This window comes from Barbatula barbatula, assembly GCF_947034865.1.
Source record: "Barbatula barbatula genome assembly, chromosome: 10".
NCBI lineage: Eukaryota > Metazoa > Chordata > Actinopteri > Cypriniformes > Nemacheilidae > Barbatula > Barbatula barbatula.
In genome coordinates, this window is record NC_136773.1 from 19,569,106 (window position 1) to 19,583,347 (window position 14,242).

The 14,242-nt window shown below is 39.3% G+C and overlaps 1 protein-coding gene across 1 annotated transcript in view; it reads right to left on the reverse strand.

Moving 5' to 3' along the window:
- Positions 1–14,242, reverse strand: part of cdh13 (cadherin 13, H-cadherin (heart)) — a 242,883-nt gene that overhangs the window by 122,877 nt on the left and 105,764 nt on the right. The window contains 1 exon segment of the mRNA XM_079466561.1: positions 8,451–8,603. Coding sequence (XP_079322687.1) covers positions 8,451–8,603 — 153 coding nt within the window.

Below are 14,242 nucleotides of genomic sequence, written 5' to 3' on the forward strand. Positions count from 1 at the left end.
AATGACCACATTTGAAAACCCAAATGAATCACGGACTTAAAAGTAGGGAAAGAACCTTAGAGTAAATCATTTGTGATTTTTAGGGTCCTACTTTGGTTTACGGAGTGTCCAGCAACAAGTTTATGTAAATACACGGTGTAGAAGCACTTTTATTTTCTATTAATAAGCAGTTATTTCGCTTACTTCTTGACTGGTTCATGAAATGAATCGTTTGAAACCTTTCTGTCAGCACACTGTGATCTGCTGTGATCTGATTGGTCAAATGGTCTAATCTGCTGTGATTGGTCTACCGCTTGCAGTGTCGGAGTGATGCAAATCCGACCCGGAACTGAAATTAGAACGACAGACGACTCGACTCGTTTTCGTGATTCAGACTCGACTCCTTTGTTCCCAAGCCAATAACTTTGTTATTCGTTCACTTTCAGCGCTAGAACTTAATAAGCGCTTGTGGAATTCTTAGATTTGTGCCGAACACAAATACAGTCTGAAAGCTGGCTTATTTTTAATTCCCACCTTAGTGGAAAGCAAATCTTTTGTGTGCATTGATCATTTCTACACCAGTTACGAGGACGCTTACAGAATGTAGCGCATGATTCAATAGACTTGCGTGGTGGGTATTTGGGTTATCTCTCTAAAAACATTCTTGTTTGAATGTGAATGTGAAGGGTTTATCTGTTCTTGTGTATCAGATGTGGCCCTTTACTGAATGGCGAGTGGAGTGTAAAAAACTTAATTTTGATTGAATTAAGTTAGAGTAAGAGACAGTGATATTAATCTCACAAAAGACAGACTTGGGACGACATAGGGATGGATAAAATGACAGAATTCATACTTTCATGTAAGTTGCTTTTCATTTACAAAGAAAAAAAACATTATTAATGACATCTAAACCGTAAATGTGTGCTAAAAGCGAAAATGTGGAAAAAAATATGAAGATTAAATTATAAATATGCACAATATCAAATAATACATTATTAACAGTTTGTTTTGCAAGTTTTGCTGTCAAACCGTAGGATGACACATGTACAGTATTGTTGTCAACTACCTAAATATGGATGGATAGATGGATGACAAACCGTCAGAAAGACATTTCATTTATCGTATGTTGTGAATTATTAATATTTATTATCAAGATATCTTGCCATAACTGACCACAATTTCTTTGTGATCTTCAGTCAGATCCATCAGCTGATCCACACAGCCCAAACACGTCAAATCTCTCTTCAGACTGAACTTTATAAATACCTGCTGCGTGTGCTCAGCACTTTAGTCCTTATTGATTTGATCCTCACAAGCACTATGGTTAATATGCCGATTTACAGAGTGACCTTGCAGGTATCCATCATCGTTACACTACAAAATAAAGCCCTCAACCACTGGCCAGACCCAGAGAGGCTTTCATCTCCTCTGCCAGATAAGAGCAGATGCAGCAAATGTGTTGAACTCAGTTTATTAAGCCACTCTCTGAATGAAACCTCACATGTGGGACATTACATCAGCAATGTATAATGTAACATTCAAGGATCACTGGTTCTGATTGACTGGTTGTTTAACATGATATGATGTCATCGGTTGGTGATGCAAGCTGATAAAAGCTTTAAAAAACTAATTTGAGGAAAAAATTGAATGCAAGGTTGTTGTACTCAACTGGATTTGTTTTTTCTATAGGAAATACCAGTGCCTGTCAGGAAAAAACAAGTCTCCAAATATCACATAGATAATATACTGTTGTAAGTCTGATTTTGAAAACTATACTTAGATAAAACTTATGAAAGGTTTTGTTTAGAGTTACCAAAAATAAATACAGTAGCACACTAAGGGCTAAAATTATCTGCACAAAAAATAGAAGTGACTGGGTACTTATATTTCAAAAAGAGATACTTGAAGCTTTCATATAAAAATGTAAAAAAAACTGAATAGGTTGTAAAATAGTATTATAACATTTATGCACTGTACCTAAAATAACAAGTTAGTCTTCAGTTATCATATAATCCACATAGCACTGCCTTTACAGTATATCACTTATTTGTGGATATGTAGATGGGTCGGCTCTGACCTTCATGATAAACTACAGACACGGTAAGACTTGGTAACTTGAGTTCTTCCCCCGCCAATTTTAGCACTCTTTAGACTAATGGAAATTTTAATCTCACATTAAATGTTTAATGTTTCATCTCAGCAGTGGTGATTGGTGCTGTAAGGAGGGAGTTGATTAGACGGCAATACCGGTGGGTGCCATTAAAAACGACTATTGGCCTGGTTTAAAGTATCAAGGCACAATCCGATCTCATACACAGTCACGCCACACCTTTGGAAACTGTGTGAAGGTCATTATTGTGATGTGAATGGCCGGCCTGATTGACAAACCACAGCGGGGCACTGGACCAAAAGTGTCCTTCCCAAAGCTCAGAATGGAAAGGCAGCGTACATCACTACAGGACTCATAACTGTTAGCTGGGAAATAATGGCAGTCATTAGTGTTGGGGCCACCCATAATGAGAACACTAATTGATGTAACAATGGAATATGACCTTAGGCCAGCTGACCTAATAGTCATTCCTGCTTCTGTACTCAGAAGTAAACGTTTTTGTGAGATGTGACAGATGTAGGAGACAAATGGTTCAAATACTCAAACTGGCACGCATGCAGGGGCTGAAAGCTGGCACAGATGGTAATCTCATTGGTTTCTATGCCCAGATGTCTCATGTGCTCTCGTGAACGTTTATAAAGGAGCATTTCACCCCAAAATTTTAATTGTGGCATCGTTTACCTGTATTTAAAATAATAACCTGGCTGTTTTTAATCACAATTCAAGTGAATGTGGAATAGCAGGGTGCAAACCAACAAATAAAAAATACATAAAAAATACATTTAAAACAGTAAAAATGCTTTTAATTGTTATTCCGTTGTCCACCAGTAGAATAGCGATGATATAAAATAACCTTACAATAAGAAAATGATTAATATTCCCCCCTCAAAACACATTTTCACCATTTAAAATAAGGTTAAATAAATAATTACACAATTTTCATTATTGGTTAACTGTCCCTTTAAAAAACAGTACTGGAGGCACACAGAGCTCTTTACACAATTAAGATCGTATAAATATCAGCAGTTACTCCCAGGACAGATGGCGTGCGCCCACGTACAAATAAATGTGCAAAAAGAAAAGATTCACACACACAGATGCTGAAGTTCCCCCACTGTTAAAGCAGTGTGCCAGCACCCTCAGGATCAAGAAGTGTGTCAGACCGATGGCAAACAAACAGCTGTTGGACAAGCCAGTTCCATTACAGCCCTACGGTGGACCGGAGCACGTCTCTGTGCCAGCGGTAAGTAACCGAGCCCCTCCGGTGAGCATGAGTGCTAGTACAGTCATAGACAAGCCCCATTTCATCAAAATCTCTCTGTGCCAGCCTGCTGTGGGTGTGGAGAGAGTCTCTTTCCCCTGAGACAAAGCACCAAAACACTCCTGACTTTGTCATCAACAGACTATTCTGAAAGCAATGGAGCGATGCTGTCATATGGCAGCGTCGACACGAGAAAAACATCATCCATATGTTCTGTGTTAATGGATGGATGGGTTTTGGCTTTTTATTTTTCTGCACGCCTAGGTGTCTCTCCGCGACTAGTTTTTATCATGACGGTGACAGTGAGAAATGTTTCCGAGAACGTGGTAAGGCGAACAAAATGTTCTTAAAAAAGACAGTTCACTTAAAAGTCGTCTACTCATTCTCACATCACTCCGAACATATACATTTTCGCAACATTTCTTATGATGTTGTTTAACTTTACAATTTATTAAACTCCATTTTTTTAACATTTCTATGACAATTTATATAAAATCTAGCAGACCAATCTCATCATACAAAAAAATCTTTTCATCTTCCTTTTTACGAACTGTTCAGGGACCAACCACCCAGTGTGACGATCATAACACAGGTCCTTCATGCTCAACCTTTCACAGAACAATTTCCTTGAGGTAACAAGCCTTTGAGAAAATTAACACGGCATGACATGGAGGCCTGATTTCAGATCAGTCAAATAATAGAACTTTCATCCTGGGCTTGTGTTTTGCTGTGAACGGCACATGGAGAGGATCGTAATTAAGGAGTCACTTTGTGGCTCTGGCACAGAGAAAGAGCTTCTAAGATGTCAATTGCACGGTTAGTTAGCCGGTCTGGGTAAATGCTACGCTTCCTAAAACAAAAAAATTTGCTTGGGTGATTTGCGTGCGCGTGGATATGCAAGTGTGTGTGTTTGCAAGGATGACTGCATGAGCCAAAGGAAATCAAGTGTGTGAGCAGTGAGACAGTGTGTCTCGGTGTGTGTGTTTACTGGTCCCCTGCTGCTGTACAAGTAGGATCTGTGGGTTGTAAATTTAAACAGTGGGAATTAAACAGTTCCAGTCGGTTGTTACAATGTGAGAATAAATATCTGTATATTGAATGCAATAGTGGTCTCTATTTTTCAGCCCCCCTCTGATGTGTCTGCATGTGTCTACAGGCACCGGCTTCTTTGTCCTTTTTAGGCATCTGGCCTTTTGCTACAGCAAGCACTGCTTATTTTGCTCATACACAAAGAATTTGAACAAACCTCTATGAACATTCAATTGTGGCATATCACTCTAAGCAACCAGACTTTTGTTTTATTTCACAGGGAGGACGATAAAACAAGCTGCCCCTTCAGAAAAACAAGTGGACGAGTCCCTAGCAATCACCCAGAAGACATCCTTACTCACTAGCATCTCACTAAAATCACTCCAAACACCTTAACAACCTCATAGCTACAATCTCACTTAAACCACTTAGAACACCACAACAACACCCTGGCCACCACATAGACACCCCTAGCAACCACAAAAGCGGCTCAAACAGCCAGAACACATTAGAAACCAAATTAGCATCATGCCAACCACTCTGTACACCTTCTTAGTCACTGAATCCATTTTGAACACAACCGTTTTGTAATGCCTTGGAAACCACCGTGTACACCTTCTTAGTCACTACAATCTCAAAAAAACATTTAAAAGACCTTAACAACCACGCAGCAACACACTGACAACCACCAAGAGACCTCTAGCAAACACACAAAACAAACAAAAACACCAACACCGTAGCAACCATACTGCAACGCACTGGCAACCACCCTAACACCTCCTATATGTAAACGCACCCCATTTTATACCAAAAAAGGAAATAAACTATAGACAAATTAACCCACACATGTGGCAAATGGGAGGAATAAACAGCTGATGACTAAGATACACAGCGGCAATGCAATGTGGCCTACAACACCCTGGCCGGGTTTCCTTCCCCCCTCAACGTATGTGCCGTACTGGGCACACTGGATGCCGTACTCCTGTGATTACTCCTCGTGTGAGATTGGTTTGAATTAGCTGTGGTGTAATTACTCCTGATGTGCTGCAGAGGGATCAGCAGGAAAATACGGTTATTCCCACCAGTGTGGCACGGAATTAGGTGAAGTGTGGCGGCACGGTGGTGTTACTGCGTGTAAGAGTGTGTGTGCGCGAGTTGGCTGAGATGAGAGCAGAGAACAAGCCCATCTGTGTCATTAGAGAGAAGGGGGCTGGGAACAACATGCCATTAGAGTACAGGGGCTATAAGGCTCTCAGCCATAGCGGGAGGGCTAGAGGGTTATTACAATACTGACATGCCTGCTAGCCTACCGTGAACCTGTCTCAGCGCGACTGGAGAAAATGAGAACATAAGAAAAAACATTTTAACGTGTACATCACTTTGTCATGCCATGCAATGCCATGCCATGCCATGTCAAAATTATTAAAAATAAAAGATTAATTTATATGCATATGTACTGTATTTATGTACATGTGCGTGTGTGTGTGTGTGTGTGTGTGTGTGTGTGTGTGTGTATATTGGAATACATATACATTTTTTATTTTTGATAATTCTATATTTTTAAGTATGTTTCTAACCCTAACTCTAACCCTTTTTGCATATATTATTACCTGGAATAACCTTAACACAGATAAAATGACACTATGTTTATATGATCAGAAATACAAGGAATAATATATTAGAACAATCAATACAGACAACTATAACTAAAGAGACACCTTGAAAGCGACTGACAGTGAGAGTCGGAGAGAGAGACAGTAAGTACTATTTCTCAAAAGACACATCCAACAGATGTAAAAACAGCTGTGATTAGCATCATTCCTTCATCAACACAATGTTTGAGTATTAGTGCTATAAAATGCCAGACTTTGATGTGCACGCGTTTGCCAGTTGCTTTTGAGATTGCATGCGGTGTGGATGTGAGAGAAACGGAGATGAAGAGATGTAAATGTCAAGTGCTCCATCGAGTAAGGGCTTTGAACCTGACTCTACCTGCGATTGCCCCCCTTCTCCAAAGCACACGCCCGCTTTACCGCAACTACCTGACCCGAGCGTTAACGTCCTCGCCTGACTTACCAAACATACAGCGCCCTGAGGAAGGATAACTTGTGCTGCAGAGAATGGCAATAATATGAAAAATGATATCTTATTACAAAAAATATTTTTTTTATTGAAAAGACAAGCCAAAGGCGACAGGCTGACAGAGATTGTTCAAAACCCTCCTAAGCACATTTTATCTGAGCATACCAGTGGGGTGGAACAAAACGGAGAAGGAGCAACTTTTTATTGAACCTTTTCCTAGCCAGACAGGTGGATATCAAACTAAGCAGCGTTGCTTTAGTTCTTCTCTACAAGGGGATGTAAAACCAGGTAAACCCTGCTTTATCTGTCAAAAGACAAAGTGAATGAGAACAAGATCTCTTGAATTCTTGAATCAAAGCACCAGCTTGTTCAGCGGAGCAAACAAATCAAAGGACTCGCATTGTCTATCTTGTTATCTGGAGTTGCCATGGGGTGGTCTTTTCTGTTGGCAAGGTTCTGGATATTGAAAGCCGTTTTCAGATTTTCTTTCACTTCTACAAAGATATCACACAGCCAATCTAATAGATAAACCAAAGAAACAGTGCTGGAAAATCCATCTTTAGCCCTCTCAGATATACTTTGAAGCACCGTAGCCGGTTTCTAGCATCTAGACCGTCTTGGACCAGCTGGTTATACCAACGTCAGTTAGAGGAGCTGTTTTTCTAAATATTGACCAACTAATAACCAGTCTGGGCCAGTTTCAAACCAGCTTCCATTTTACAAAACAAAGCTTTCCCAGAATAAAATATTCAGTCAACCCATCATTATGTCTTGTTTCTTTTGTGGAACACAAAATATATTTTGAGTGCATTTGTGTCCATACAATGGAAGTCAATGGGGTTCATTTTTGTTTGATGACCAATGTTCTTCCAAATGTCTTCTGGTTTGGAATGACATGTGCTTTTGTAAATGTTGTAAAAAATCCTGTTTGGGTGAACAATCCCTTTAAACTGGATTTTCTAGCAAGGACGTCTGTCAGTCTTCACAAGAAAAAGAAGTGTAGGAAGAGTAACGTTCATACACACAAACTCAACACACATTATCTGCACGCCGACTAAGTCTGACAAGCCAGCTGACAGCTGCATCATTGATCACACACACTAGGGGTGTCGAAAAACTGCCTCCTCTAACTGCAGTCCGACATTCTGAACGCGAGTCAGCTTCTCCTCACTGAGGCTCTCGCTGGCTGCCAAGGAGACACGAGTCATTTCAGCTATTAATCGTCCTGATGAATGAGGTGAAGCAAAAACATATTTTCTTTTCGATTAGGGACGTTCAGTTCATCATGCGACAGTCTAATATGACTTGAATAAACCTGAAGTTGTCACCTTGAGGTCTTTAAAGAAATAGTTCTGGTCATTATTTATTGCTGGATATTGTTTTGACCTTTGAACCTTTGAATGTTTAAAATATATTTGATATCGTTAGGTCTAACCTTTTATATAGTCGGTATTCTATATTTTAGAGCCACAGATTATAAGAGCTCCCAAATTTATTTAAAGGGGTAGTTCTGTCAAATTCTGTCATCCCTTGCTCACAAACAGTCAAACAAAGACTTAAATTTTTCTGCAAAACACAAAAGAAGATATTTTGAAGAATGTTGGTAAGCAAACCACGGAGGTCACCATTGACTAGCATTGGTTTTGTATCAATACAATAGAAGTAGATGGGTACCGCCAATGTTCGGTTACCAACATTCTTCAAAATATACTCTTTTGTGTTTTGATATAAAAAGATTTCAAATAGTGAGTAAATGATGACATCATTTTCATTTGTGGGTTAACTATCCCTTAGATTTTTACAGAAAACAAATTTATTTGTATTCCACAGAAAAAAAGGAATACAGTAAGTAAATTATGACTGAATCTTTGGTCGAACTGTCCCTTTAAATGACTTTCCTCACTCGCTGAAACACAAAACTCACTCAAAAACACAGTAGCTAACAGCAGCATTAAATATTAATACACTTTGTTCCACAAGAACACTCACATGATAATACGCGATGGCCTCTCGGTCCAGGGCTCGGCTAACCGCCACCTCTCCTGTTAGTCGGTTAATGCTGAACACGCCCTTTGGGTCTTGATCCGCCCCCTTTCCGGTCAGACGAAAGATGTGGTCTGCCTTCATGTCAGATGAGATCACCTACATTATATGAATGAAACAATACCAATCAGGAAATGAAGCATCTATCAATCCGTGCATTCCAGCATATATACATGATCAACTATGATGACATCATCGCATGCAGATGTTTCCTTCGGGTTTCTCAGCAGTACTCACATGCGACTGGATAAACACAGCAAGGTCCAGCGAGTCCCATCCGAGTGTAGCAAGTTAGAATCAAGGAAAGACGCGCCATTAATCACACATACAATCAAATTGGTTAAGTGCGAATGTTAACATGCACTAGTGCAAACATTTTCTTTGATCTCACATATTAAGCACATGTACATTCTGATTTACTTTGTGATCCTTGATGTCCTTGCTGGCGTGATGAAGAACATGAGGCGAGAAATCCCACTCTTTAAATTATGTTAATAAAGTCCACACAGTGTTTTGGTGAAGTAACTAAAGCTTGTAAATGAGATCTATTTGTGTATATTAAAAGCTATGTTTATTTCTAGCGCATGTGACCAGAACTACCACCTGCGGTTAATTTGTGCAAGTGTGAACTATATTTTTGTGCAAATTAGATTGTTGCAACTTAACAGCTAATGACAGCTTAACAGCAGTTATCTAATGACACTATAAAGGCCCTTTTATGCACTCCTTTTGTGTAAAACGGTCTCTCTTAAAGTTATTTTTATCAAAAGCAATAAACTCAAAAGCATTGCATTGTATTGCAGAGGCTGCCCACCTTGAACTCCCCGTATCTTGTAATTAAGCTTAAGACGAAATATCCCATTTAGAAAATGAATCCGAGCAAAGCAATTGTCTATGCGAAAAGCCCATGTTAGCTTTATTTATCTTTCCCGAACAGATCCTTTCTGCCAGATCATACGCTAATGCTGTTTCTTCTCCTTTATAATTACAGGCTCTGTTAACTCAGGGAACATTATTATTCTGACAAACGCACAGAGCGGGTGTTGCTGAGACTCAAATGGAAGCTTCAGCAAGAAATCTTCAAATCCTAGTGGCCGGCAAACAGCTGTGAAATTGCAGAATTTTATAGCACAATAGGGGCTGTCCTATTGAGTGGATGGGTGGGCTGTAACTGTAAACGGCTAGACAGGATCAGGAAAGCGACACATTAGGCCGCTACAAACACAGACAACAAGCACACGAATATGCAGTATGAAATGTGCATGGGTAACAGGAACTGCCAAATGCATAAGTATTCATATAGATACGGTGCATGGGTAGTTGACGAATATATCGTACATGTGTCCTACGGTGTGATATTTATATTTATCATTTAAAATAGCCCAAGAGATTTATCTTCATTGTTAGTTTTTTGCCCAAAATTTTCGCTGTCTCACCATATGACAAATTTGCTGCATTGCTATGCATGTGCTTTCATGATGCCATAGAATAACCTCTGTTTAAATGGTTCAATAAAGAACATCTAACATCCAAAGTGCCTCTGATCTGTTTCACTAAATGTTCTTTGTGGCAAAAAAAGATGGTACGAAAAAGACTCAATGGTTCTTTGTGGAACCAAAAATAAAGTACCTTTTTTTTAAGAGTGTAGAAGATGCTTTTATCCAAAGAAACACAGTGCATGGAAGGTACTATTTTAGCAGTATGTCGCGTGCACACACACACACACAGAGAAATATAGGATACATATTTTGACGAAAAGGAACGAAAAAAAAGCAGACGAGTGAAAGGGGAAAGCGTGTGTTGTAATAGACAAACATTTGAAACAAGAATGATGCGGGACTGTTGGAAAGTGTCAAGAAACGTTTGGATGATAATAGATAGACTTTGATCCTTATTCTTCATTATCATTCAAATAAATGGCGAAAAGGATAAAATTGTCCCTGTTCCGTCTGCCCCTGTCTGCCTCCTGTGTTCTTTATTGCATGTTTTCCCCGGACTACACTTTCCATCTTCCTCTGCACTGCCTCACCTGCCAGCGATCACCCCATCACCAGGACTCTATTTATACTCACCCTGTTTTCATGTTTTTTGTCGATTCTTAAGTGTAAACGTTTGGATGTTATTATTATACCATTGTTCCCTACATACCATCGTCTGTGTTTCCATGGGTGATCCCGTTACAGAACACTCAACCTCCAATATCATGTAATACTTCGGCTTTTATTCTCCAAAGGATAAGGATGGCAGTCCTTCGGAGAGGTATGTGGAGGACTTCTTGGACATTTGCCATGGGGTGGATTGGGATGATCGCTCTATTAATACATGCTTTCTGATGGGATTGGATCACGTCTCCCATCGGTATCTGTCTCCGGAATTCTGGGACAGACCTGTGGTTGAGTTCATCATTCTCATGCTGGAAATGAATGGCTCTCGCTTCTGCATGAGCGAGAATATTCCGGATGAGACTGATCATCATCGAATCCCATCAGGAAGCATGTAATGCGCCGCAATTCACCTTTACATCATTGCGAAGTTCTCCACAATGCCCCATCGGCGTACGAAACTGCTCTCCCGAAACCGTAGTTCGACCCATTATATTTTAAAAGGGACCAAGAAGCACCTCCTTGCAGCGGCCGTTCTAGCAGGCACTAGGAGATGTTGGAGACAGCCAGGATGACAACTGCACGGAGGGGCTTTGTGTGTCCTGTGTTTCAGTGGGTGTTACCGTTAAATCTGATGAACAACAAGGAATTAATTTGAATGCAGCTTTTATATTACTTAGATAAATGTGTGGTATTACTTTTTTTGGGGTGATGAGTTTGAATGTGATGAGTTTGCTCAAAGTGGGGGGATTGAACTATAGTATTGAACTATGTAAAGCAATGCAAATAAAACAAACAAAGTTAAGACATGATATCTTAAACTTGTAGTACTTTACTAAAATAGGTAATGATAATAAAACAAATTTTATTTCTGACATGCATACAAACTTGATATCAATATTCTCATTTTATAGAAAACCCTAGAAAAAGGTTTTTAACAAAAGTAGGATAAGTATGTTTGGATGCACTTTAAATGTAATTTCACAGAATATCAGAATACTGTATTTGAAATAACCATTGAAACACATCGATCCACAACAGTACTTACAAGGTTACAGTAATATTTGTATTATCCTTTTATAATTTTGATATATAGCAAACTTATATATAGCTCAGCGAGTGTATGTGTAGAATTTGGTTTAAAAAGAAAATCTAAAATCATGTTTTTTTATTATATTATCATGTTTTATTGTGTTAGTTAGCTGTAATTATGCCTTAAATAAAATAAATTGCATTTTGATTGATATGAATCGGAATGCACAATAAAAACATGATTTTTGAAATTGTTTAAAAACAGTTATCTCATTTTGTAACCAAACTCTTCACATTTACATAAAACAACGAAGACGCATTTAAAATAAGTCATTCAAACTGTTGCCTTCATTTTGCAAAGTTCCATAAACATATCTTTTTAATATCCTACTGGCGGGCGGAGCAATAGACGGCATTACCAAGAAACGGATTTGAGGCACACACACAGGCCGTGTCTAACAAACAAACAAACAAATGCAACTACACACGAACAAACCTACACACGGCTTCGCTTTCTTCTCAGTCATTAGAGGATGTCAGAGAAGAGCCCTGAGGGAGCCGCTCACCTATTTCTATCTGCTCTCATTAGGAGCAGAGAGGACATGAAAGAGCAGCATTTCTTGCCACTGTCTGTATATGACAGGTAGGAGGGACCCCTGACTTCAACTTCTCTGACAATAAAGCACATAAGGGGAGGAGAAGAAATGCATTCTTTCCCTTTTTCTCTCTCGATCATTCTGCTGTCATTGCTCTCCGCTATATAAGCATTGCGGTGCTGTATAATCTTCTCTGATTTATGGATGCTTGACTTTGAATGGAATTGATGTCACAGGGACTATGCATTAGACAAAGAGCACTTAAGAAAACTTCAAAAAACACAGTGGACAAAAAAACTCTTTTCAGATGAAAGTAAATTTTGCATTTAATTTGGAAATCAAGGTCCCAGAGTCTGGAGGAACAGTGGAGAGGCACAGCACCCATGTTACTTGAAATTCCAGTGTGAAGTTTCAGCATTCAGTCATGATTTGAGTTGCCATGTCATCTGCTGGTGTTGGTCCACTGTGTTTTCTGAAGTCCACAGTCAACGCAGCCATCCACCAGGAAATTTTAGAGTACTTCATGCTTCCTTCTGCTGACAAGCTTTATGGAGATTCTGATTTTGGACCTGTCCACACTGCCAAAGGTACCAAAAGCTGGTTCAATGACCAATTACTGTGCTTGATTAGCCGGCAAACCCGCCTGACCTTTATGGGGTATTGTCAAGAGGAAGATGAGACACCAGACCCGACAAAGCAACCTGGGATCCATTACACCTGAGCAGTGCCACAGACTGATTCCCACCATACTGCATTGATGCAGTAATGCATGCAAAAGGAGGCCCCACTGAGTATTGAGTGCATAAAAATGAACATACTTTTCAGAAGCCTGACATTTCTGTTTAAAATATTATTTTTGTATTGATCTTATGTAATATTAATATTTTCTGAATTTTGGGGTTTCATTATCCGAAAGCCATAATCATCAAAATCTCAAGAAATAAAAGCTATTGTAATGAATCCATATAATATATTGGTTTTACTTTCTGAAATGATAAAAAATCATTGATTGAGATTGATATGCACCTGTGTATATATATATATATATATATATATGTAACCGGGTGAAAGTAAGAGCCCCGACGCTGTATAGTTACCTGGTTTTAATTCCCTGGGCAGGTGAAGGTAATAAGTGAAACGTGCACTTACTGCTCACTGTGGAAATGTGTTGCGGCTCCTTTAATTGATTATCTCTGTGTGTGCGAGAGAGGGAGAAAGCGCCGATGCGAGTGTGAGAAGCTGGGAAGCGCACGGGCCTGATTTGGTGAGAGAAGACGTTGATAAAGTTCATAAGACATTAAAATAGTGATACATATCAACTTATAAGTGTTTATTGATTGCAGCCTTAAGGGTCTGGTCAGTGGATGGTTGCATATTTTGCACGTCCGTTCAGCTTTCTCATTAGTTCGTGTGCGATGTCTTCACATTAAGTGTGCTCGTCAGAGGCGTCTGAAGTTAAGAGCGTGAGTGTTTATTTCAGTTTACAGTTATAATATATATATATAATAGTGTAACTCACATGTAGTCTGTGTTCATTTAAAGTTGCAAAATGTCACTTAATTACACTCTCGTGTTGTATTAGAGGGGAGAGGTGAAGCGCCATTACTCGCACGTGAGCTGCGGTCCATGTGAGCACTCGGGTTTGGGAGAGGGCCGCAATGTGAGTTGTGATATGTTTCTTTGTTTTATATATCTTTTGGTTTTAACGAAATTTAACTGTGTTCAATGTGTATTTGTGAATGCTTTTGACCTGAAATATGTAAGCAGCAATAGTGTAGTATGGCTTTGAGTGCTACAGATGTGCTGCATGTGCGTATATGTTTTGCAATTGTAAGCATTTAATGTTTCATGATGTATCTTTTTCTGTTTCCCCTTTCTCTATAGTCACTACCGTTGTTTATTCGGGGTGGTTTAAGATAACTATTCTCGTTTCACCACCGAACGGGCAGACTTATTTTATGTTGTTTTGTTTTGTTTTGTTTCTTTTCCTTGGTACTTGGTGTACCAA